Source organism: Aulonocara sp. 'chitande type north' Nkhata Bay, linkage group LG15 (assembly GCF_057382095.1).
Source record: "Aulonocara sp. 'chitande type north' Nkhata Bay isolate Kocher_YH1m ecotype deep benthic linkage group LG15, A_spYH_male_GT1.1, whole genome shotgun sequence".
Lineage (NCBI taxonomy): Eukaryota > Metazoa > Chordata > Actinopteri > Cichliformes > Cichlidae > Aulonocara > Aulonocara sp. 'chitande type north' Nkhata Bay.
In genome coordinates, this window is record NC_141358.1 from 8,072,609 (window position 1) to 8,097,241 (window position 24,633).

The 24,633-nt window shown below is 42.0% G+C and overlaps 3 protein-coding genes across 6 annotated transcripts in view; 2 read left to right on the forward strand and 1 right to left on the reverse strand.

Annotated features, from left to right (window-relative positions):
- The window catches only part of lpin1b (lipin 1b), a 25,180-nt gene extending 11,719 nt beyond the window's left edge, over positions 1–13,461 (forward strand). For 2 of the 3 annotated variants that reach the window (XM_086263770.1, XM_086263768.1), the window contains exons 2-20: positions 4,137–4,340; positions 4,443–4,538; positions 6,492–6,763; positions 6,904–7,017; positions 7,112–7,235; positions 7,322–7,658; positions 8,012–8,105; positions 8,227–8,411; positions 8,523–8,616; positions 8,781–8,850; positions 9,511–9,603; positions 9,689–9,750; positions 9,845–9,983; positions 10,195–10,343; positions 10,802–10,888; positions 11,069–11,221; positions 11,317–11,431; positions 11,624–11,727; positions 11,815–13,461. In XM_086263770.1, coding sequence (XP_086119896.1) covers positions 4,149–4,340; positions 4,443–4,538; positions 6,492–6,763; positions 6,904–7,017; positions 7,112–7,235; positions 7,322–7,658; positions 8,012–8,105; positions 8,227–8,411; positions 8,523–8,616; positions 8,781–8,850; positions 9,511–9,603; positions 9,689–9,750; positions 9,845–9,983; positions 10,195–10,343; positions 10,802–10,888; positions 11,069–11,221; positions 11,317–11,431; positions 11,624–11,727; positions 11,815–11,989 — 2,655 coding nt within the window. In that variant the 5' untranslated portion in view covers positions 4,137–4,148 and the 3' untranslated portion in view covers positions 11,990–13,461. Of the gene's footprint in view, positions 1–785; positions 2,102–4,136; positions 4,341–4,442; positions 4,539–6,491; positions 6,764–6,903; positions 7,018–7,111; positions 7,236–7,321; positions 7,659–8,011; positions 8,106–8,226; positions 8,412–8,522; positions 8,617–8,780; positions 8,851–9,510; positions 9,604–9,688; positions 9,751–9,844; positions 9,984–10,194; positions 10,344–10,801; positions 10,889–11,068; positions 11,222–11,316; positions 11,432–11,623; positions 11,728–11,814 lie in introns of those variants that run through there. The other variant, XM_086263769.1, reaches the window with a different exon arrangement.
- Positions 13,462–14,617: 1,156 nt separating this feature from the next.
- On the forward strand, positions 14,618–22,932 carry gnpat2 (glyceronephosphate O-acyltransferase 2). Of its 2 annotated transcripts, none has more exons than XM_086263782.1 (16): positions 14,618–14,740; positions 16,465–16,665; positions 16,756–16,932; positions 17,102–17,231; positions 17,380–17,507; positions 17,618–17,693; positions 18,554–18,705; positions 18,808–18,938; positions 19,328–19,569; positions 20,073–20,330; positions 20,406–20,533; positions 20,720–20,860; positions 21,674–21,773; positions 21,873–21,966; positions 22,085–22,146; positions 22,351–22,932. In XM_086263782.1, the coding sequence occupies exons 1-16, from the start codon at positions 14,729–14,731 to the stop codon at positions 22,401–22,403; spliced, it is 2,085 nt and encodes a 694-aa protein (XP_086119908.1). In that variant the 5' UTR covers positions 14,618–14,728; the 3' UTR covers positions 22,404–22,932. The 2 variants fall into 2 exon arrangements, with proteins under 2 accessions (XP_086119908.1, XP_086119909.1); XM_086263783.1 differs by having other exon boundaries at positions 20,406–20,483; positions 20,718–20,860.
- LOC147312441 (uncharacterized) lies at positions 22,916–24,608 on the reverse strand. The gene is made up of 2 exons (XM_086263790.1): positions 24,352–24,608; positions 22,916–23,726 (listed from the first exon to the last, which is right to left on the reverse strand). Exons 1-2 carry the CDS (start codon positions 24,413–24,415, stop codon positions 23,209–23,211), a joined length of 582 nt encoding a protein of 193 aa, XP_086119916.1. The 5' UTR covers positions 24,416–24,608; the 3' UTR covers positions 22,916–23,208.
- Positions 24,609–24,633: the final 25 nt, after the last annotated feature.

The following is a 24,633-nucleotide window of genomic DNA, read 5'->3' on the forward strand; positions in this document are numbered from 1 at the left end:
CTCTGACCATTCATGTTGAAAATTAAACTGATATCATGTGCTTTTTTAAAAGTGTACAACGCTGGCTGAGTTTGCCTGGCAAAAAAACGTGTTCTTGGAAACATGTCGGCAGCTATGTGGCTCATGTATCCTCGGAGGGTCCAGTGACGCCAGCGTTTGTCACCGACATAATGTGTGTCCCGCCTGTTTACGTAGGCACTCTGGGATAGGCTTACCGATGGTACAGATATACATCGGTATGTGTAACATCGAGTGTTTAAAGGACAGGGTGTTTACTGCAGATATTTAAAATAGTTTATGTAAAAAAACAAAGCGAAAGTGTTTTGGCGTTCAGTGTAACAGTGTAAGCATAACATGTTTTACACTGATGAGTTGTTTTGACCCCTTTTTAGGTACACCTGCTTAAAAGGCTTGTTGCTTATATGTGATCACGTGGCAGCAACACAATCCATTTAGGTATGTAAACATGGTGAGGATCACCCACCAAAGTTCAAACTGAGCATCTGATTTAAGTGCCAGACACGCTGGTCTGAGCATTTCAGAAACTGATGATCAAGTGGGATTTTTCCATATAACCATTAGTAGGGTTTACAGAGAATGGTCTGGAAGTGAACAAACATTAATTGAGGCCAGTTCTCTGGGTGGAAGTCTCCTATTGATGCCTCAGGTCTGAGGAGAATGGAATCTGTACCATGAAGAATTAAGGCGCCCCTGAAGGCAAAACAAGGTGCTAACAATAAATAAAGTGGCCAGTGAGTAAAGATGACCATAGGGTGTAATAAAGTAAACTTCTGCAAAAGCTAGATTAAAAGCATCCTGGCCAAAAATATTTGCATTACTTCCATTTGAAATTTGCATTGAGGAAAAAAATGACTAAGAGCGCCTCATATTTCCTGACACCAACCGTCAGAATTTGAAAAAGGATGGTTGCGAAAGTGCAAACCTAAAACAATAAACGCTCATTTTAAGTTGTGATGGAAAACTACTATGAAGACACACACTCTTCCCCTTTCTGCCTCACAGTCTGGAAAAACAATTAGATCGTGTTCACTCAGAGACACATTTTCCCAGACACACAGGCTGAGCTTGGTTTGGTTGCAGAAGAGCTGCACGTGAGGCTTTTGTAGCGTGTAACCCCGTCCAGTATTTGTCCTGGAGCATGAGGGGAGAAGCAGTCTGCTGTCAGGATTTTGGGCTCTGAGGCACAGAGATACAGACAGAGTGGTTTTGGCAGTAATGTAATTGTACCATTAATGACAGTAGAGCCGCTTTTTTTAAATTAGAAATGAAATTGGTGCATTTACATCCTGACTTTGTTTCCTTCTCGAGTATGTTAGTCTTTGCAAACTCAGCGTTTGCATCTTTCTACATTAAATACCTATTTTTGCTTATGTTTAGTGTCCTAATCTCACTAACCACGAGCCGACCACATCCTCTTCGCACAGTCTCACTGGAGGGTCTCGCGCTGTAAGCAAACATGGCATGTGTTACGAGGCAGAGCTGTGATTGGCTAGAAAGATCACCTCACAGCATCAGACCTGACTGACAGACTGGTGACTTTAAACGCTTACGAAGCTTCCACTGCTTCCCGCTGTCAAAGACTTAAGTAAAGTGAGATGTCTTGCTGTAGATTTATTTTTTTTGTTATCAGGGTTACAAGTTTAATGCGACTGGATGTAAACGGTCACGAAAGAGCATAAAGTCACTCTGTAGGCACAGAAGAGCTCCGACAAAGTAAGAAAGAGGGTAATTTTGTTGCCACTGTGGCAATTGAATCGATTTTTTCTTTCTTCTTGGCAACTCAACAGCTCGACGCTGATTGGCCAACTAACGGGTCGGGGTTTTTTTTGCAAGTGACGTCACCCAGTGACAGGACTCCTGAGTGAGAGGAACAGACTCGCTTAGAGAGGAAGAGTCAACGCTTTAACTTAAACGGTAGCGTTTTTTCTCCATGCTCCCAGGAGCTGCATCCGGGCATCAGACATCACCTGTATCGAGGAACAGGAGGTCTTTTAAAATGTTTCGTTGTTTTATTATTCCCGGTTGATGAAACGCTCGTCTCCCGTGTGTTGGTTAAAAGGCAGCCCCTCAGCTCAAACAGGTATGTTTTGGATTGTTTATGTATATTTGACTGCACCTGACTCTGAGATGAAACCGATGATAAACTGTCTTTATTTACTCTGTAGATGTCTGTTATAACCACGCTGGCCACTTGTGTGTCTTTTATCTGTCTTTACGCTCATTAAGCTTTTTTCATTCATCACAAAAAATTCCCGTTTGCCCTGTCAGGAGGTATATGAGTCAGCTGTTTACCATATCGATTAGACCTTATTACACTTTTAGGTGTTTAAACATGCGTTATGGAAGCTGATTTGTCACATCACATGTTTTTTATTTAAACATTTAAATAAAGGAATTTCCTTACATGTAGAAGGTTTTATTTTCTTACATAATCAGGAATAGATTGCATCTTGTACTGTGTGTTTCTGTGTATTGATGTGGGACTGAACACATTATCTGCTAAGCTGTTCAGCCAGACTCTTCCAAATGAACATACCACAGCTAAACACAAGTGGATGGATGGATGGATCCTTTATTGATCCCACTGGGGAAATTATTTGGTCACAGGGCAGGATGTGCCACAGGCATATACTGTGAGCCTTATACAATGAAAAAATTTGCACACAACGGTGATTAAAAAAAACCCCCAAACAAATATAATAAAAATGAGATTAAGTTGAATAGTAAACAGTAATCGTACCAGAGAGTAGTGCTAATTACATTAATGAATAGCATCCACACTATAATTCTAAAAATTAATTAATTAATTAATTAATACAAAGAGTGGATCTATTACTTTCTTCCATGTTTCCTGTCATATATACACTGTTCCAGTGGTGGATGCTCAGGCTTTATAAAGGCTCAGTTTAAGATAAATAAGGATTCTTTTCAACTGTGAATAATACTAAGCTATTCTAAAGGATACAAATGTGGCGCTGAAAAAGTGCATAAAAGGTCTTCTTTAGATGGAGGAGCTCTTTTTCTGAAACCCAGCCCGAGTATTTTGCTAGTGTTCAGAGACACTGAGATGAAACAAAAAGAGGAACAAACACAAGACATCTATTTTTAGATTAGGCTGCACTGTACTGTGTAACAGTATTTTGCACTAAAAGTCCTCTGCTTGAAAGTCAACAGTGTCGTAACACAACGCCCCGGTGGAAAATTCAGTTAATAATTTAATACAGCAAAGGTAATTTAGAAGAGATCTTTTATAAGATTTAACAGTCGGTGTCTCTGTTCTTCAGACAGGGCCTCGTCTCTTGTTCACATGTCCTCAAGGGGTAGGATATGTTGGCATTTTTCCAACATATTTAAGGCCATCTTTCCCTGGATCACCACCTCCAGCACTCTCATCCTGTCTGTTACAAGAAGCTATACAAATCGTAATAGTAGTCAGTCTTTACCCTCTGTAGCCTGCTTACGGCCAAATATAAGACGCTAAATATGTTCCAATTTTCACCAGCGCGGGGCTAGAAATGGAAGCTGAACTATTTATAAAATGTTTCTATTTACATTTGTTTTTTAAGGGGAACTCTAAATCCTGTTGGTGTTGAAAGGTTGTTTGACTCAAATGGGCTTAAAAAAAATACATAAGGGGGTGGATGGGGGTTTTATGCATTGAGTTCATGCTATATTTACTGTATTACATTATATACACATGACTTGACAGTCTGGTCTAACTTAGTCTGTCCTTTGACCTTTGATGTGTGAATGGAAAACAGTTGTAAGGCTTTACAGACTCACAGTATGAGGCCCGAGGGGATGTAAGATGTAAGAGAGACAGTAAGGTCAAAAGTGGTAACAGGTTCTTTGTACAGTTTGTAATTACAGATCAGGAAACAGCTTCAACTCCTTCTTCATCTCTTATCCATACAGAAAGCTTATTTTACCTCAGAGTGTTGGAATAGCTCGCCCTATTTCCAGCGGGGTGAGAGTTATGTCACCAGTGCTTTGATTCACGGGCTGAAGATTGCTACGGCAGATGCCCACTCATAAGCGCGTCCACTTTTGAAAGTTGGCCGAGTTCAGGAAGAGGTGACTTACGCAAATAATTTTAATCCGTTCACTTCCCCCAGACCCGTCAAACCATGAATTTCGTGGGCCAGTTGGCGGGCCAGGTGTTTGTCCAGGTCAAAGAGCTGTACCGAGGCCTCAATCCCGCCACCCTCTCTGGCTGCATCGACGTCATTGTTGTGAGACAGCCCGATGGCTCCCTGCAGTGCTCGCCATTCCACGTGCGCTTTGGCAAGCTGGGGGTCCTACGGTCCCGAGAGAAAGTGGTGAGAAGATAAAAAAAAAAACAACGACAACAACAACAAGGGCATCTTTAGAGGAAAAGTTTAATGTTCTAGTTTGTTCAGCTCTCACCCTTTTGCTTTTAGGTGGACATGGAAATCAACGGAGAACCAGTAGATCTCCACATGAAGCTTGGGGAGAACGGCGAGGCGTTTTTTGTGCAAGAAACAGAAAATGATCAGGTAACGATTGGGAGCGTTTCCGCGAAGCATAATGCTGTCTGCATGTAATTATATTTTGATTAACTAATTTGGCCAAATCATCTGATCTCATGTGGAACTGCTTAAATGAACAGGTGAGAAAATGACACAGCAGTGAAGAACTTTATATAAAAAACCCTAAAAGACTGTTATATTTGTAGCCATATAAAAGGCAGTACATTTCGATCGTGGCTCAAGAGTTGGGAGTTCGCCTTGTAATCGGAAGGTTGCCGGTTCGAGCCCCGGCTTGGACAGTCTCGGTCGTTGTGTCCTTGGGCAAGACGCTTCACCTGTTGCCTACTGGTGGTGGTCAGAGGGCCGGTGGCGCCAGTGTCCGGCAGCCTTGCCTCTGTCAGTGCGCCCCAGGGTGGCTGTGGCTACAATGTAGCTTGCCATCACCAGTGTGTGAATGGGTGGATGACTGGATGTGTAAAGCGCTTTGGGGTCCTTAGGAACTAGTAAAAGCGCTATACAAATACAGGCCATTTACCATTTCCGCCTTTATGTGGCCTTTTTGATTCAAATAAAACCAAGATTCAAATGATAACACTTTATTTACACCCTGCGCTCACACACTCCCCATTTGCAACTGAAAAGTGTTATCCAAACTTTCTTTTTCCTACTCGGAATGATAGTAGTTTGAACAAAGTCGCACTGTGTGCAGAGTTGGCACAGCACCCAGGAATTTCTCCCCTTTCCTTTTTTTAAAAACCGACTGCCTTTGTTTATCAGCGAGCAAGAGCTGAGAACGCAGAATTTACTCACCAAGGCTTTATGACCTGGAAGTATGTCAAACACTGGGAGCATGAGGATAAATCGGAAACTGGATAAATATGCTTCTGGAAATTTAAATGTTTGCGGTATTGCAGTATTTGTGAAACTGGCTTAAGTATTAGAGAAATGCTCAGAGCTTGGCGAGTTAAAGATATGTCAGAATTCCTCCAGTCTGACCTACATTTCTACTTTTTATGTTTACAAAACTTCACGGAAAGCCGTTTTTCCTCAGTTTTTTGGAAAGTCAGTGTTTAATTTTATTTTGGTTTTGCGAGGTTCAGTTGCTGCTTTAAAGAGCCTGGTTGCATGTACTCTCATCTTCTTTCTCTTTCTCTCTCTTTTTGGCTTTGTATGCACGTGAGGATGCATGCAGAAAAAGATAAAAACAAGCTCTAAAGTACTGAAGCTTGGGGCTGGCTGTAACGAGGGAAGTGTCTGATTTATTTTCCCCTGGGTGGTGTCAAATTCTCAGGCTTGAACGAGCAACTAGGGGAGGAGCGTTGTTTCTCTGAACCCATTTTCTTGGCTCAGGGAAGCAAAACGTGAGGCATTGTTGTCAGACCACAAATCATGGTGTTATACGTCAGTTTGTCTTCGCTTTCTGTTTTTCCCCTAAGTCTGCACACACATATTTATGTTCCCCTGGATGGACAGCAGGAGACCTCCTGGAAAACTCTTTTCTTTTCCTAGAAGGAGGGATCATAAAAGTGACCAGAACTGAGAAACAGAGTCTGCTTCTGCTTTGGCAAACCCTTTCCTCTGTGGAGGTTTTTGCAGTTTGGCAGTTAATTGCAAACCTATGTCTCAGACCAAAGTCATGCGATACACTAACTATGGAGTGGGGGATTTATTGCAATGATTATAATCTACTTTTATGCAGAGTGTTGTTATCTTTTGTTTCTCAGTGGTTGACATAGCTTCATGTCAAAGCAGGAGATAATAGCTGTGCAGGTTGCACTATCACATGTTGTTCTGCGTTACAAAAACCAAAGTGTGAACAGTAGGGGAGTCAGCAACACTCCTACAGCACCCAATTTCAGTGCAGACCTAAAGCTTTGACAGTAAATCCAAACAGATTTCCTCATGTGGGTAGTTTTTGGTGTAACGTTCAGGCTCTTTGTCTGCTCGGCATTGTTTCACTCCTGTTTCCTGTCTTAACAGGAAGTGGTTCCCTCCTACCTGGCCACCTCTCCTATCCTATCAGATGGACCTGTTTTGATGGGGAAGATCTCCGGGACACCCATACAGAATCTGTGCTCCGTGGCAAGCAATGGCGAGAACAGTAACGTGATGATGAAGAAAAGGAGGAAGAGGAGGAGGAAGGCTCGGGCGGACAGCCTGAGGAGAGAGGAAAGTGGAGACTACTCCGCGGACGAAGACATGTTCCCCATAGACATCAGCTCGGATGAAGTGGCAGAAATGGAGAGCAACAGGTAAGAGCTGGCCGTGAGGAGTGAAGGGAAATGGTGAAGGACTAATCAAATACCCATGCAGAGGATGAGGATGATCACCTGACAGTGTAAGAGAGAGTAAAGAAAACCCTGACTAACTCGTCTTTGTGATTATACTCCAGGTCTTCATCTCGGGATGTCTCTAGAGAGGAGAACACAGTTGGTTCGACCAACAGTTCTTTCAAACAGGCTGGCATGTACACTCGTTCAGATGGGGAGTGGAGTCCCATTCAGAGGTGCTCGACTCACACAAAATACTTTCACACCTACAGTAAATGCTATAAATCCATGAAATAAATGTGGAAATGCTATAATCTCTTTTTCTTTTAGTCCTGGAAACTCTCGCCCCACATCTCCCAAGAGTGATTCTGAGCTAATTGGCAAACCGTCAAACACAGACAATCAGAATCCAGAAATGCACTGGGCGTGGGGAGAGCTGCCTCAGGCCGCCATGGTAGGAAAGCCTTAATCCTGATACCCTAATCTGCAGTGTTGTTATTTCTTCAGCTCATATCATCATCCTCTTCTCCACTCTTGTAGCCATCTGTCCTTCCACTGAAGTCCAGCCCTCCACCAGTTTGCCCCGTATCTATCCCAGTGTCTGAAAGCACGCACTTCCGTGTGATTACGCCTGAGGTGTCTTCGGAACAGTGCGGACCCTGCTCGGAAATACCAGCACTGCGACTGCTGATGCCGACAGAGACGATGCACACAGAGGAAATGGTCGATGCAGAATCCATTGGGATGGAGTCTCAAACGATAACTTCGGCGATGCAAGTTACAACAGTGGGAGGCGTGGCAGCTCGTATGGTGGCCGACATGGAGGACACTTCACCCCGTCCACAAGGCAAAGCAGACTCTCCGTCAAAGAAAAAAGGTAAACCTTAAAAAGGTTTCCCCACGTATCATTTAATGCACTGTGTTACGTCGAGAAGCTGCAGCTTCACACTGCAAATTGCTCAAACTCAATCAGTTGCTCTCCGTAGTATAAGATAAGATGCAATATAAGATGGATTTACAGCCAAAAATGTGTCTGAATCGCTGCATATGATTGCAAAGATAAACAGGGGCCAGGTGAACGGATCTGGTACTACAAGGAAGCTTACAGCCTCATAATAATCCATCTATAGACCCTCTCACAGAGATCAAGCTGGCAAATGATTTGCTTCTGGATAAATCAGTCGGGGGGGAAAAATCTAAGAGGCTGAAAATGAATTTGCTCTTTTGCAGATAAAAGGAGTCGCCATCTTGGTTCTGATGGAATTTATCTGGACGACATCACTGAGCTTGAACCGGAAGTGGCAGCCCTTTATTTTCCTAAGAGGTATTTGGACATCACGCACGCTTTCATGTTAAGAAAAGTTTCATACAGTTGTATTTCTGAACTGTGCAGAATGATCAGCGAGATTCTTATCAAAAGTATCTCCTCTTTTTCTTTTTTGCAGTGACACTGGTGCAACAGTGAGGAGCATCTCGGATCCGGGCCTCCACAGCACCAGTCAGTCTCCTCAGTCTGTAAGCTCTGGAGGAGACAGTGGAGTAGACAGTTACTGCGATCCCATGTCTGACCTGCCATCAATTGCCATCTCTTTGTGTGGGGGGCTCAATGACAACAGGGAGATCACGAAAGGTAAACGATCACGTGACATGACACGACTCCAAGATGCACTTTAGACACTGTGTTGTAAGCATGGGGAATAAGTAACGTGTGGGTTTTTTTTCTTCTCCCTTCCTTTTACAGAGCAATTTTATAAGAAGACCGTGTCCTATCAGCAGTTCACAGAGAACCCCTCTATCATCGACGACCCCAACTTAGTGGTGAAAATTGGCTCAAAGTAAGACATTCGAGTGTACTGAATGGATTCATGTGTCACACACTGCGGGCAAAAACAGCAGCGTTAGCACAACTCTTTGGCCTAATGAGCTAAAATTGGCTGAAAAACATGTGTTTTGCTGCATTTATGGAAGGGCTAAAAATACATTTTGTTATCTCCCACAGGTACTATAATTGGAACACTGCAGCTCCGCTTGTGCTGGCTATGCAAGCCTTTCAGAAGCCTCTGCCAAAGGTAAGAGTTGATTGCAGACGCTGCACAGATATTTAGGAGTCAGTAAGTTGGGTTGGATTACATGAGAAGTATTCCCCCTTCTGACTGATCCCGGTACTGCACCACTTTACATAACATAAGGCCTAATGTGGAGTCTGTGGACCTCAAACCTCACTGTGTTCAGTTTTTGCTACTGCAGACAAAATTTACATTGTGTAACAAATGTCTTCCAAACTTTTGCTCTCAAGCTAAATGTTGTTTTCTCCTTTGTTCTCTCCCCGTCTTATTTTATTACTCCCTCCATCCATCTGTTAGTCCTCCTGCCCTAATTACATTCACTCAACCTTACAGTTCCTCCTCTGCTGTCTGACCAGTGTTCTGGGCTACAGCTCTGTATGTTTATTTTTTGTTTTAAACACCCCTCCCCCCTTTAATATCTCTACACAAGCTTTCACTTTTATTCTGTTGGTGTATTTTCCCCCGCTTCGGCCTCAGGCACATTCTTGGTTTTGCCTCAGTGTTTGTTGATTTACGGTATAGTTTGCTTTATTTTTTAAGTGTGTCTTTATGGCTTTGTGTTGTGGTTGCTTGGTGTGTGTGTGTGTGTGTGTGTGTGTGTGTGTGTGTGTGTGTGTGTGTGTGTGTGTGTGTGTGTGTGTGTGTGTGTGTGGTCTGCTTCAGGCTGCAGTGGAGAACATCATGAAGGAGAAGATGCCCAAGAAAGCAGGAAGGTGGTGGTTCTCCTGGAGAAGCAAGAACAGCAGTGCCAAATCGGTAATTTAAAGCAGCAGCTATGTTAATTGTGAACAAGTTACGCGCCAGATAAACACCAACCTGGCACTGTTTTTATTACCTATAGGATTCAGCCTCTGAGCGTGGGGCCTGTTGCACTGCTGAGCAGGTTGGGAATATGACAAGCAGGTAAGAGAGCATTCCTGGCTCAAAATTGTCCTTGCTCACTTACTGAGGTTTATATTGAAGCATATAAATGCCCTGTTCACCTCTCTGATGACAGACTGAAAGAAGAGTCATCCTCTAGTGATGAGGACCACCGGGAAGCCAAGCAGAACTCTTCCCTCATACAGACAGAGCCGGTACTCACAACGGGAGGCGTGTCTTATAAGAAAACTCTCCGACTCACATCAGAGCAGCTGGTGAGCACACAAGTTAAAGCACAAGTTTGGATATGATAGAGAGATAGCTCAAACATTAAAAAAGAAGCATAAAAGAATGAGTTACCAGCTTGAGCAAGATGGCAGCAGTAAAGATCCACCTGACAAGCCCAAATGGTGCAGCTATAACACAATTCTCTTCCTTTCTGAGTGGTTTTTCATGGATTTTCACCCCCTTCACCAAATTTCCCAGCTGTCTCTTCAGTTGCAAGACGGGCCTAACGATGTCGTGTTCAGCGTCACCACTCAGTACCAGGGAACCTGTCGCTGTCAAGGCACCATCTACCTCTGGAACTGGGATGACAAGATAATTATCTCCGACATAGATGGAACCATTACCAGGTGCGTGTGTCTTGTTTTTTGTTTTTTTTTAATGCATAATGGAGTTTAGTTTGGACGGCAAATCTACTGGAAGTGGCTCCAGTATTAGGTTCATCTGCATGCTGTACAACTCTGTGCACAGCAGGGTTCAGTGTGATGAATAAACTCTTCACGGCTATTCCATCTGTAACATTTATTCACTGCTGATTATGAGGCAATTTGTCATTCTGATCAGAAGATTAAATATGCAGCTTCTTGCAAAGGTAGCATTTAATAGAGAGCTAGCAGGTACTTTTCCAGTTATTGTGACATTTAAATCCTCTCTCAGACTAAACAGAGGATGCTTTTATATATTCCAACAATGAGAAGTATTCCAAAGGGTTTTAAATCTGGATGACTATGACATAAAACATCATTAGATTTTTACACAAGTGCAAAAAAATGCATTTTTAATAACGCTTGCTTGTATTTGTCTCCAGGTCAGACACATTAGGTCATATCCTGCCCACACTCGGGAAAGACTGGACACACCAGGGGATTGCTCAGCTGTACCACAAAGTCAGCCAGTAAGAACTACTTTGTTAACAGTCTACTCTCAGTTTTAAAGTAAAGCATAAAGGAGATTTTATAGAAATAAAATAAAGCTCTTAAAGAAATGCTTTTACAAAGTTAAAGAAATTATTTAGTAATTTCAACTCTCTATTGACACAAGTTGGTTAATATTAATCTCTTCCTCTCCACATCAGAAATGGCTACAAGTTCCTGTACTGCTCAGCCCGAGCGATCGGCATGGCTGACATGACTAGAGGTTACCTCAACTGGGTCAACGAGAGAGGCACTATGCTTCCTATGGGCCCCGTCCTCTTGAGCCCGAGCAGCCTCTTTTCAGCTCTGCACAGGTATTTCAGATCACAAACGTGCATCTGTTTTTCTATATTAGTACATGAGAGGATGCAGGAGGAACTCATCGTGCAGTGCTGATTGTGTTTCACAGGGAGGTGATAGAGAAGAAGCCGGAGAAGTTCAAGGTAGAGTGTCTCACTGATATCAAGAACCTCTTCTACCCCAACAAGCAGCCGTTCTACGCAGCATTCGGCAACAGACCGACGGTAACTCACATGCGGCTCTGCAGAGCTTACAAACAGTTATATTTGCTTATAGTTTAGTCTATTTCTCACCATAAAAGTGAGTTTGGATGTTCACTGAGGGTAAATTGAAGCTTTTTAGGTATTTTTTGCACTGTTTAAGTCTAATATCCAGTATATCTAACATTAAAAATGCCCCTGTTCTTGTCTTTGTAGGATGTATACTCATACAAAGAAGTTGGGGTGTCACTAAACAGGATTTTTACAGTGAACCCCAAAGGGGAGCTGGTGCAGGAGCACGCCAAGACCAACATCTCATCGTAAGTCCTTCACCCAGGTCCCACTGGATTGCTCTCATGGCCCTTACAGCATCACTGCATCATCTCGCTCTCCTCTCTTCTCTTCAGCTACGTACGTTTGTGCGAGGTCGTTGACCACGTGTTTCCGCTGAAGGCCCGAGCGTCCTCCTCTGACTTCCCCTGCTCGGACACCTACAGCCACTTCACCTACTGGAGGGAGCAGTTCCCCCTGGTGGAGAGTCAGGAAACTACACCTCAACAGACCGCCAGCTCCAGCAGCTGACCGACTACCTCTGGCCTTTGGAGCAAGGACTAAATGATGGTGTGCTTGAGATGTAGCAGAGGGTTGGAGAATGATGTGTGCGAGTGTATAATTGTTGAGTTTTCGTTTTGTTTTTTCAACAGAAGATGGAGCACTTTATAAATGGACAGCGGAGAGTAAAACTAGTAAACGAGTAAAGCAATCTGCTGTGAATAGTCTTAATTCACAAGATGGATATAAGCACACTTTTATTAAAAGATGGACTTTGGGGTCATCTGACTAAAAGTATGTATGTGTAGTGAGGAATAAAATATTAGTATTTTATTCAGGCAGCTTAGTATGGATACTATTTTATAGGGAGTGTTGGCAATATATCAGTAGCTAGACTACAATGTATGACCTAGACAGTTCTTTAACACACACTATAGCTGAATTATGGCCTCTGTTTATCATAACGAGAGAGCAGGTTACTTAAATTTGTGCCAAATAGTCAACGTGGAATTTATTTTCTTACTGTGATCATCTGCTCTGCAGGGCCAGAAGTGGTGTAAACATTTCCACATACATACATGGCTTAAATTAAAACAGTATAGTTAAACCAGCATCTTCAGTTGAATTCTACATTTGGCTTCATTTCTGCGTTTATTTATATATTTATTTAACCGATGCCATTTTTTGTCCTCTTTAGTTTACACACAGCCTTCAATCAGCATGGAAGTGCAGCTCTCCACATGCATTTGTACTATGTAGCAACACATATGTGAGGCGACCGAGCCAGTGAGTGTCAGGACAGAAAAGCACAACACTTTAAAGCATCGTCTTCCTTATTTGCGAGAGGGATTGGTGAAATATTTGTTTTTCTATTCAGAGTCTGCATGTGCTGTGGTGAGAATGTGATTTCAGTTTGTGAGGTGCAGTTTTTCGCCTTTCTGTTATAGTTCATGTAGTCTACGTTACTGTATAAGATGCAGACTGTGTAAGATGTAGCGTACACTTCTGCTACTGCTAGCAGCTAAGAGAGGTCATAGTATTTTAAGAAAAAAAGGGTCTTTATATCATATAATGCGGTCATATGAATATGTAAACAGGGACTGAGTCACTTAACAAATAAAATTGGCAGAGTATTATCAGCCTGTAGTATAGTTTCTAAGAGATGGTGTGTGTGTGTGTGTGTGTGTGTGTGTGTGTGTGTGTGTGTGTGTGTGTGTGTGTGTGTGTGTGTGTGTGTGTGTACATAATGCTTTAACAATGCTATTATTCTTTCAATGAAAGAGCTAAAGTAGCGTGAAATTGTTTTTATTTTTGCCTTAGCTGTGAACGTGATCTGCATTTTGCTCTCTTTTGAACAGTTGCTTGTTAAACTGGTGCAGTCGGACTCATAAATGACATTGGGGTAAACACTTTATGTGTGAATAGAAACAATAAAGACTCCTCTGCTTGCCTAACTCATGAGATGATCATTGTTCGGCAACAAAAAAATACATAAATAAAATGAAGATTTACAAAAATGTTCACCTTCATTTTTGTGGTTGCTCTTCATTTTGAGACTGCTCACCACTGAAGAAACTGATACCAATTGCTCTTGACTGGTGAAGCATGTTTGAGTCTGTAGCTCGAGACTGAGTGGACAGAGGGGTGGAGGCCAGGGCGAAGGTCAACCAAAAGGACTTCAGTAGTAGTACTAGTAGTTCTACGTGATTTATTAGCTTGTATGGTCACCTTTAGCAGCAATAACTTTACGTCATTGTTTTCTGCATGACTTTATCAGTCTCTTACAACCCTGTGGAAGAATTTTGCCCCACTCTGTACGCCACCACTGTACAATGTTGCTTCATTTCATTGAGGTTTGTGGGCATTTACTTATGCACATCTCTCTTAAGGTCCTGCCAAAGTATATCAATTTTACTATCTTGACTTTGACGGGGATGCTGATAGATTTGCTGAAAGGCTTGGGATCATGGTCCTAATGAATTTCTCAGTTTTGACCAAGCTTTAGCTGTTGGACAGAAGGTCTAACATTTGCCTTCAGAAGACTTTGGTACACAGAGGAGTTCATGATTGACTCAAAGACTGCAAGCTGCCCAAATCATGACCCGTCCACCACTGTGCTTGCCAGTTTGCACAGATATCGCACAACAAATGTGGGGCTGTGCATTACCATCTCCACTTTGCTCTCATCTGTCCAAAAGGACATTGTTCCAGAAGCCTAGTACATTTAACATTGTAACTGAAGCCGGTACACCTGGAACTCTTGGGGGGTTTGCAGTTTCTCTGAGTGTTGCCTTTTAGGGTGAATTTGATGGGAAGTGCACTTCTGGGAAGATTGACAGCTGCCGTGAATGTCACATGTGAATAATCTTAAGCACATCTGAATGCTCCAAACCAGCAAAACTGACAAAAAAAACAACGATAATTTAATCAGTCCCTGTGGAGTGCACGCTCAGTTGATGTTTAATTCTTGGTTATGTTTCCTCCAAAAATATTCAGACATTTTTTTCCACATCAGACAAACTCGAGATCACTTAAAACATTAGCTATCGCACTCAACAGCGCGCGTGGGGTGAGGGGGGTTACTTGGGAGCAGGGGGTTGAGTATTACAATATGCGGGAGGAGTTTCCAAAACCCAGGCACACCATTGGCCCCGGGCCCCGAAGTGCTGCATATTTCACGCAGTGTGGAGCGAAGATAGCGTCCAAGCACAAGAAAGACAGTCATTGAGGCCAGTCACCAGTCAGCTTCAGTGTTAGTGTCCGCAAAGAATGACGAGTACGGTAAGAAGCAAGTTTTAAACGCGTCTGTTTTTATCTTCTCTCGGGCCCGTCGACGCTTTTCTTTAAACCTTTCAAAGTTAGCGGCGACTATAAAATATATAATACCCAGAAGGAGACCGCCTGAAGGAAACCTGTAGCGATGTTCGCTTTTGTCTGCCTTCAAGCAGGGCTTGTTTTTGCTGTTAATTATGCAGGCAGGGGTGTCCTGTGGAGCCTGGCCGCCTTAAGCTGCTCAAACTTTGGCCTACTAAGAAAAACAGCGACTGTATGTAAGCCGCTGTTGCTTAATAGTTTTTCACCAGCCAGTGTTGGCAGGTCACAGCAGCCTGCAGAACAGAGCAGCGAGGAGATAACGACTTTTATGGTTTTAACTCGATAAACTTTGTGATTTAATAATTTAATTTGTCTCAGACCACTTTTCCAAAGTAACAATACGTCAGTTTTTCCTTACTGTTAAAATAAACAAAACTAGTGCTTGTATAAAAGGTTAATAAACAATTAACACATTAACGGGATAACTATAGGGATGCGCCCGTTGTAAAATAACAGTTCAAAATAACAGTGTGGTGAATAGTTGTTGTCCACATATATTATCTTTTACCCCCGCCCCCTCTTTTTTATTTTATTTTATTTACCAAAGAAATAAAGAGTCTTACAAAACTACAGTCTGCTCTATAAGAATTATAGCATTTTTAAAAATGTATTTATTTCTGTAGTTTTTGTCTGTTTTTTGTGTGAGCTTGCAGCTTTAATTCAAGGGTTTTAAGAAAGTTTTGCATTAAGTGCCTTTAGGTTTGAATTTAATAGCTAAAAAGCTGCTCTGCTGGTTTGACTATTAAAGGACATCCCATTTATTTTTGCTTGAGATGCTTTTACCGTATGCTTTAGGTCATCATCCATTTGCAGTGTCCGATCAATTTTGCAGCACTTGACTGAGTCCAAGGCGAGAGTGTAGCCCTGTACACTTAACAGATCATCCGGCTTCTTCAATCAGTACTTACATCATCAAAAAACACCAGTGATCCAGCTTCACTAGCAACCATACCATACCATACCATACCATGCCATAATGTTACTGCCACCATGTTTGGCAGATGATGTGGTACGCCACGGTTCATGTTCTTAGTCATGCTTTGGTCTTACTGTCATTCTGGTACAAGGAAATCTTTGTTTAATATAAATACACGCGAACTTTCGGAAGTTGTTGTGATTGGCAGTTTATTATTTTTGCAGAATGAACCAGATTGTAGAGTTTTTTACTATGTGTCTGATAGATTTATTTCAGTTTACATTTAACTTCTGTAATAAAAATTCAAGTGAAAAGCTACAAAATGCAAATTCACCAGTTGGAATCAATGCCACATATTTTATTAGCTTTATGTGTTACGAAATAACAAGGGAACAACCTAACCTTGTCATGAAATTGCTTATCAGTCAACTGTCCAATTAATTTATAACCTCTGAAAATGGGACGCTGTGCATACAAATGGATATAATTCCTAAATGGGTAATGCAGTAAATTTGTTAGACCCCTTGAATTAAAGCAGAATGTGTACAGTATAAAAAATGTGGTGCTAATAAATCCGTATTCAAAACAATCTTGCTCTGTACCCACGTTACTGAGTTGGTAGATTAGTAGTGTTGTTGTTGTTTTCTATCCTGTTACAGATGTTCCAACATCTTAACTTTGAGACTTTTAACATAAACCTTACTCCTTCCTTCAGTATAAAGATTCAGGCACTGCAAGCCTGAAGGATGAGGAGGAGTTTACGGATATATTGGAGGAGAGGAGATGCACAACTGATCTTGGCTATGCCCTGAGAACCTTTAACCCTCAACCGTACAAAGGAGCCCCATCCAGCTCCACTTCTGACCTCAAGAAAGCTGTACTGGAGTCCCAGTATCTGCGCTATATTGCCAAAGAGGTCAGTCATTTTATTTATTAAAAAAATATAGTTTTTACTGTTTTGTTGTCAAAATAGTCAGTTTTTCCTCCCCTACATTTTCCCTCTCAGATTGCCTTGGAGACGGGGTCATCCGTGGAGAAGGTGAGACAAGAGGCTCGTGGGATTTTGGAGGAAATGTCTCACAATCTGCAGCTGGGGTTTATCAGGCTGATGGCCTACACTGTCAATAAGGTGTTCAAGAGACTCTTCAGAAGCATCTATGTCAACATGGAAGGACTCAACATGGTCAGGACTCATCAGAAATCAATACACTTTAATCAGTTATTGGCCAGTTTGTTTCAACAGTAGCTCTTTAGAGGTCACACAACCATTCTGATAGATTTGCTTTACTATAGTATTTACTACTATTTACTATACAGAGAACCTTGGAAGTTAAAATTTTCTGTCACTGCAGCTGCAGCAAGCCATCCAGGAGAGTCCTGTGATCCTGATGCCCAATCACCGGAGTTATGTGGACTTCTTGATTGTCTCCTTCATCCTGTTCACCTACGACATCCCAATACCTGTCATAGCTGCAGGAATTCGCAAGTATCTATTTGAATTAAGACAACAAAGTGTTATTTAAATCATACTAATTATACACAACATTATATCCATTTTGATTGCATCGTAGCATCCAAATATTATTATTATTATTGTTTATTTTTTTGTTCCGACTCCTTCTCTTTAAAGCTCTTGCAAGCATGAAGGTTGTTGGAGAGATTCTGCGTCGCTCCGGAGCTTTCTTTATCCGAAGAGCAATCGGCTCTGACAAGCTGTACTGGGCGGTGCTGTCAGAATATGTCCGAACAATTGTCAGGGTAAGACAAGGACTTTTTAAAAGTATTCCTAAGTGCATCTTTGGCAGTCAGCTTCTGTATTTAACAATTAAAAGAAGAAGGCTTCCAACAGCTTAATGTGTTTTTTGTAGACAGGATGTGCTCCTTTGGAGTTTTATGTAGAGGGTTTCAGGAGTCGCACACTGAAGTCTGTGGTGCCAAAGCTTGGTAAGTGTCTAAATGTACACCTTTGTTGTTTTTGTTGCTGTTCCCCAGGATATCAAAGTGTGTGCATCTCATTATTTTGGACTTTTGTTTTTTTTTTAGGTTTTGTTGCTTTAATTTTATAGCAGTTAAGCATGATGACCTTTTTCTATGGTGGCCCGGGGAGGTCAAATGCACTGCAAGATAAGAAAACACCAGAAAAAAGAAAAATCCAGCACAAGCAGACAAAATACAACTGAATAAAACAAAGCAGAAATGGTGAAAAAACAAACAAAGAAAAAACAACCCACAACAGAATTTGAATAAAACAATTGAAGTAGGGAAAGAAAAAAGAAATTTCACTAAATGCAACAGAAGAGTTTCTGGAGAGACAATAAGGTGATGGACCAAAACATGAAAACAATTACACTTAGACTCACTTAAAAGATTCATTTAATAATGTAGGTGTTTGCTATTAGCTGTTTACTGTTAGCTTGTCACTTCCACAGCTGGTCCGTCACATTATTGTCTCCCCAAAAACACTTCCATTGTGTTATGTGAGGTCTTTTTTGTTTTTTAGGGTCTGTTTTGTGAGATTTAGCTGTGTTTTTTCTATTTCTGTTGTGTTTTATTACAGGTTTGACCTTAAAGGGCCATTGTACCCTTTTCATTGTACAGTACTTTACTTTTGCACACCAAGGGATCATGCACTCACAGTTTAGGATATTTTAATTGTGAAAAGTCAAACAAGTTTACAGTATTTTTAGATCATTTTGTGTAATTTGAATATTCTTTTCAACTTATTTTTATTTCCATATGTATTTTTACATATTTACTTATACATGTTTTGAGCATCTTGGTGCCACATCTGCATTTGTCTGCAGGTATGATGGACATGGTGCTGGAGCCATATTTTAAAGGTGAGGTGTTTGACATTACGCTGGTGCCCATTAGTATCAGCTATGACAGAGTAGTGGAGGAGTCATTGCTTGCACTTGAGTTGTTGGGTGTCCCCAAACCCAAAGAAAGCACCACCGTAAGTTTCGTCTCATTGCTGACTTGATAACATTTCCCATGTAATCTTTGGTCCTGAAAGATATGAAACTACAGGCCTCTTGCCCTCGCTCTTTCACTGCAGGGACTGTTTAAAGCTAGCAGAGTTCTGCAGGAAGATTATGGCTGCATGCATGTGAACTTTGGCCGCCCCCTGTCTGTTCGACAGCTGTGTGAGGGAAAGATAAATCGGAGCGAGTACAATCTCATACCAAGGTACAGATTTGCTTTTTTTTTCTGTTTATGCAAGACATGGTAGCCATGTGTGCCAAAGTCACAATTGGCTGTAGCTAAAAATTGTGAGTACTGAGTATACACCAACCAAAGTGAGTATTAAATGATTTTATGATTTACCATTTATGTATTCTGTTAATGTAATCTCCATTAGTGATATATAAGCAGTTCAAATGAAGTGCATAAAACACCTTTTACATTTTTGAAATGTGTTTTTATTTATTTTTTCTTACTCATAGTGAGTGTAAAATGAACCAAATCAACAAAAGCATAACAAGTGTAACAGTGATACAACTTAAATGAATATTTTTGTCGTTGTAAACCTTCAAAGCCTGTATGTAACTTTAGAATCTACCTTGTTTTCTGTTTAGAGATCTTCCACAGAGACCAAGTACGGAGATCCAGGACTGTGTGAACTGGGTGGCTCATTTGATTGTGCGAACCCAGGAGGAGGGCTCATTGATCAGTCCTTGGTCTCTGATGGCTTGCCTGTTGCTCCAGGCTCCAATCACAACTTTAACAGAAGAGGGTTTGCAGTGGCATGGGCTCACGGAAAAAACACTCTGGCTCAGGAAGCTGGTGCTGGACTTCAGGGGCCGTCTGAACTGGCCTGGTGAGTGGACCAGATGGATTTCAAAGATATCAATTTATTTTAATTATACTGTGTAGAAAGCAGCAGCATCAAGCTTAGGGTTAAGAACAATATAGGCTTTGCTTATAGTGGGCATTTAATGAAGCTTGCTTTCCCTTCAGTGACCAGCAGGTGTCCTTAGCATATTGCATTGCTAGACAACCAGACGCTGTTAATGCAGAGGAGTAACTGAGTAGTTTCCTTGCTGTTGCATAGGCTCCTTTTGACCCGGTCCTGTGTGGATCACAAAGATTAGGTGAATGCAAGTTGGCACAAGTGTCCAGAATCACTTAGGAGATGTTCAGTGGATTAATGCACTTTAAGTAACTTATCCTAAGAGGACTCCACTGAACTGTCTCACTTCACAGGTGTCCTGTGTGTGGACATTCACACATGCAGGCACGTGTGCACACTTCAACACACACACATGCACGCATGACTTTCTGAAGGTCATGTGACCCTCAAACTTTACACCCGTTTTGCAGCACACACCACAGACTCAGACGTGATGTCATCCACCGTGGCTCTTCATCACTCCATCGTCCATCATAAAGCGGGCCGTGTCTGCCTGGTTCAGGATGGAGACCCTGCGAGCCAAGATCCACTCAGCCCAGAGGAGGGTGTGATGAGGACGGCGGCGGCGGTGCTGATGCTGGTTTCCTACAGGAATCAGGCGTTGCATGTCTTTGTGCGTCCAGGAATACTTGCTACTGCCATCCACATCACAAAAAGCACACAGAAGGGTAAATGTTAGGTGCAGTTGCAGATTCTGAGTCTCATGAATGGACACATCTTGTTTAACTTTTTTCTGTTCACAGATGAGCTGTTCAGCTTCTTCTGCTTCCTGCGGGACGTCTTCGCCAATGAATTCATCTTCATCCCTGGCAGGGCATCGCAGATAACAGCCATGTTTGTCGGGATCACGATTATTCTGTGCATGAACTGGGTAAAAGGCCAAGGTCACTGTAGCCTCTCGTTTATCCAATTCCCAGGAAGAGCTAATGAAAGAAATTTTGTGCTTATAGTGCTTCAGTGTTTTGCTACTATCATATTCATACACACTTGTGTGTGATTAACAATGAGACAGATTATTGTTACTCATATTGCATATGTCTGCCCCTCCATCATTTAGGACTTTGACGAGGCATGTTCACTCCTGCAGAAATGTGGAGCAGTCCACATGAGTGAACAGGAAGTGACCGTGTTGGAAACGGGGCTGGAAGTGTTATCCTTTCTGCAGAAGCTGCTGCAACCCTTCTTAGACTCATATCAGGTCCTTCTAACTTGAGTATCTCTCTCTGTGATTAAGTGTATTTCGTGGAGAGTGACTGTTGTGAAGATTCTTGGTTAGATGTTGTAAAGTTTTTTTTCTTATTATGGACCTTCTATTGTATTCTAAGAAATGTCATTAAACATTAACCACTGTTATCAGATAACAGATTATGACTAACAATCATGGCATAGTTTCTAATGACATAAAGAGACATGCTGTAGTTGCATCTTTGAAACTTGAAAAATTATAAATATTGTCATTAAGACATTTTATGACCATAAAGAGTTCAATTTTGTGGGAGCTTATCTGCATTAGCAAAAGTATATCGAAAACTTTTTGTCTTTTAGTAAGACAAATACAGTTTTGTGTACTTCCTGGTTTACATATATTAAGATTATCTTTAGAGAGGAGATGCAGTTCATATCACTGAGTCTGAAACTAAAGACACGAGTCCTGCTTATGTGATTTAAAATGGATATTCCAAACATCAGTTTATTTCCATCTTGTGTCTAATGTTTATAGACTTATAGATTTATAGATGCACAGTACAATATTTAATGACTTCAAAGAATCTCTTGCAACTTCACAGTAACCATCAAATGGTGGTCAAGATGGTTTACAACTAAACTATTAACCATTTGGAAAACATTAACATCTGCTAACATGAAAATTATTTGTAACATTGTTAACTTACTATTGACTAAATTTTAGGCAAAGCATTTATTACTTTTTGACCATAATTTGACTTTATTTCCACATTAATATACCAACGTTTTAATGATGTTTTGGGGGGTTTTTTCCCCTCATGTCCAGCTGATCTTCAGGTACTTGTGTGAAAACGGAGCTCACGTGTTTACGGAGAAGCAGTTCCTACCTGCTGTGCAAAACCTGGCTACAAAACTCATCCTCTCAGGTAAAACTGAGTGTGTGGAATGACCTCTGAACTCTAGAGTTGTCTGCTACCTGGTAACTTGCAGATAACTCACAGTTTTTTGGGTTTTTTGTTTTGCAGGTGATCTTCACACCTTTGAAGTCCTCTCTTCTGACACACAGAAAAATGTTCTTTCTGCACTGCGGAGACTGGAGGCAGTGACAAAGTTGAGGGCGTGAGTAATGAGATTAAACCTACAGCCCTGTTTGGTTTTAAGCTCATTTTCTTTGGTGGTTTGAGAAGCTGTCCATAATGCTGATGCCAAAGTTACACATGCACTCTTCTCATCTCAGGTCCCAGCAGAACGAATACAAAGTGAACAAAGCAGCTGTCAGAAGAACTGGTGACATACTCTGTAAGATTATTTGTGATATTCCAGTAAAGATAAAGCTGCTGTTTTGTGTCCGTCTTGAGAATTTTGTTCTATTTTTTACCTTGCTGTCTTTAAAATGATCAGATTATTTTACATATACAATTACCGATTAGCTTACAGTTGTTTACTACACCCGCCAGAGGGATCTTTCTTATTTTTGTTTTTGTTCCTCTTCTTTCACTGTAGCTGGGAAAATCCCCCCTGAGAGCCTCCACGCTATACCTGACGCAAGACTTTAGTGTCAAGTAGAGTAAATTCATCTTCAGTATCAGCTCACAGTCCTGCTCCCCCCATCCCCAAACTTGCCTGTCTCTTCATTACTTCTTCTTCCTCATTTTCATCCCTGTGGTCTCTTTAGCAGTTTGACTGTGTAAAGATGCAAATGCAATCTGAGCTCACAGGCAAAATACTTGATCCCGGATGCCAGCCAGACTTAATCTACTGAATGTTGGCTACCTCTGTGTCCTTGCTGACATGCGTTTGAGACCTGAGAAGGCTGAGATGAAGCTAAAAAGCCCTGCAGGATAAATGTTGGTGGCCTATTGCTGATTTAGTTTGACTGTAACCAGAATCAGTAGGTGAATAATAACATACTTTCTATTGCTGATCCTTATTTTTTTGGTAAATATATTGCCATAGATGTATTATTAATGACTGAGATAATGAATAAGAGAGCACTTTAAAATAAACTTGGTTGCCAGTAAGATTTGGTATAAAAGAATGTAGCAATAAAGCTCTAAAGGCCAAAACAAGCAAAGATGTCAGGTTTTGTTTGATTGAGACATTTATTTTCTTTACATTTCCATAAATGTGAAACAGTTGTAACAAAATGCACCATAGTTTTATTCGTCTTTTCCCACAGGTGCTTAAATATAATTTATTTGATTCCGTTGGTAACTAATTCCCCTCAACAGTGAGTGAAAACCAGAAGTCAGAGTTCAACCTCCTGCCCTCCCTGCAAACCAATCAACACTCTGCTGTACTTCTAACCCCTCAGCAGTTAGAAGAAGGCCCCTTATGTGCCAATTAGCCACGGGAAAAAGATTATCTGTACACGGGTGGCACGTCAACCTTGATGCGTAAAGCGCTCACGGGGTCTTGACAAAACACCGAGATGTATTCCAGCACTTTGGAATTGAGCCTCTTCTCGCCCTCTTTCGCCCTTAGCCGCTCTTTGTCCCACCTCTCCTTCTCGCCGTTCATCTGTGAGAACAGGTTGATCTGGATGGTGCGCAGCGTGGCCGCCAGGATGTAGAAACCTCCCTGCAGCATATGACAGAAAGCGGCCCCGACGCTCAGCGCTGCGCCCATCATGTTGGGCACCGTCTCGCACACCACGCACATGCCCTCCAGAAAGTGTAGCGTGCCTTTCCTGGCCAGGGGTTCGCTCTGATGGAGGTAGCCTGGAGGAGAGGGGCCCTGCTGGGCATGGTTGACCCAGTACCGCGCGCTGTCGTAGAAGTGCGTGGCGGCTCGGCGCAGCGGGAGCAGGGCCAGGTACAGGTGACAAGCGGCTTTGGTCAGAGCGTGGAAGAGCAGCCGCAGCTCAAGCACGGCGTTGCCTGGAGATAAGAAGGTAACAGGGTCAAGCTGGAGTCTAAATTAACACCGTGGCTAATGTCGAGAACCACAAACAGCGTCTGCCACTGGATTAAAGTCTGCTCACCAGCCGGCTGGGCGGCGGGTATACTGAGCACGCAAAGCGAGCTTTCGGCAAGTAAAAGTACCCTGACAACCACCTGACCTAAAGCACAAACCATTCACTCTCTAAATAAATACTCAAAATTGTTTGTATTGCCCCCTCTCCCCGCCCCGTCATCTCGAAGCAATCAAGTGTGGTTGCCTCATCAAAAGAGTTTAATAAAACATTATTAATTATGTAATATATCTTATTTTTTCATTTAAAACGTACAGAAACGGGAGGTTTTGGTTAGTGACGCGATCTGCACCACCTGCGCCCATTTTAGCTATTTGTGTCATTTTGGGACACAAACTATTCCCTAATCTGTAGAGTCTCATCTGCTCAGTGCATCCACCTTTCGAGGGAATACACTCGAAATATGAGCTACAATAGAATCCACAACCACTTTAACATGTTATGTAGAGTGATTCCTGGTCTCTTGTGCCGTACGTTTATAGGTTAGTGGACAGGTGCCATAAAACCATTAAAAAGCCGTTTTCCCTTACCGTCTATAAAGCAGAAAATCCAGAGTAGGGCAATACTCGCTGCCAACAAAGTCCACCAATCCATGTAGCCTCCCCCCTGTGCTGACCCCAGCAACGAAAAGCGAGAAAGAAATGAAAAAGACGAAGTTATGATCTGGCCAAGCCCTGCCCTGCCTCTTTTACGCAGCTAATACCCAAACATTAAGTCGTCGCTTTCTCCGCAGGAGAACCGTCAAAGCGCACCTCAGGTGTCAACCGGCGCATTAAGTCCTAGAAGCAAGGCTACAACTCTTGAACCTACTG

What these genes read in the sequence shown, in the direction of transcription:
- gnpat2 (XM_086263782.1), top strand. An exon ending in CACAAAAAGCACACAGAAGG is followed by an intron (nt 20,331 to 20,405) that starts GTAAATGTTAGG and finishes TTCTGTTCACAG; the next exon opens with ATGAGCTGTTCAGCTTCTTC. An exon ending in CCTTCTTAGACTCATATCAG is followed by an intron (nt 20,861 to 21,673) that starts GTCCTTCTAACT and finishes CCTCATGTCCAG; the next exon opens with CTGATCTTCAGGTACTTGTG.
- LOC147312441 (XM_086263790.1), bottom strand. Translation starts at nt 24,415, where the DNA reads ATGGATTGGTGGACTTTGTTGGCAGCGAGTATTGCCCTACTCTGGATT. An exon ending in GATTTTCTGCTTTATAGACG is followed by an intron (nt 23,727 to 24,351) that starts GTAAGGGAAAAC and finishes TCTTATCTCCAG; the next exon opens with GCAACGCCGTGCTTGAGCTG.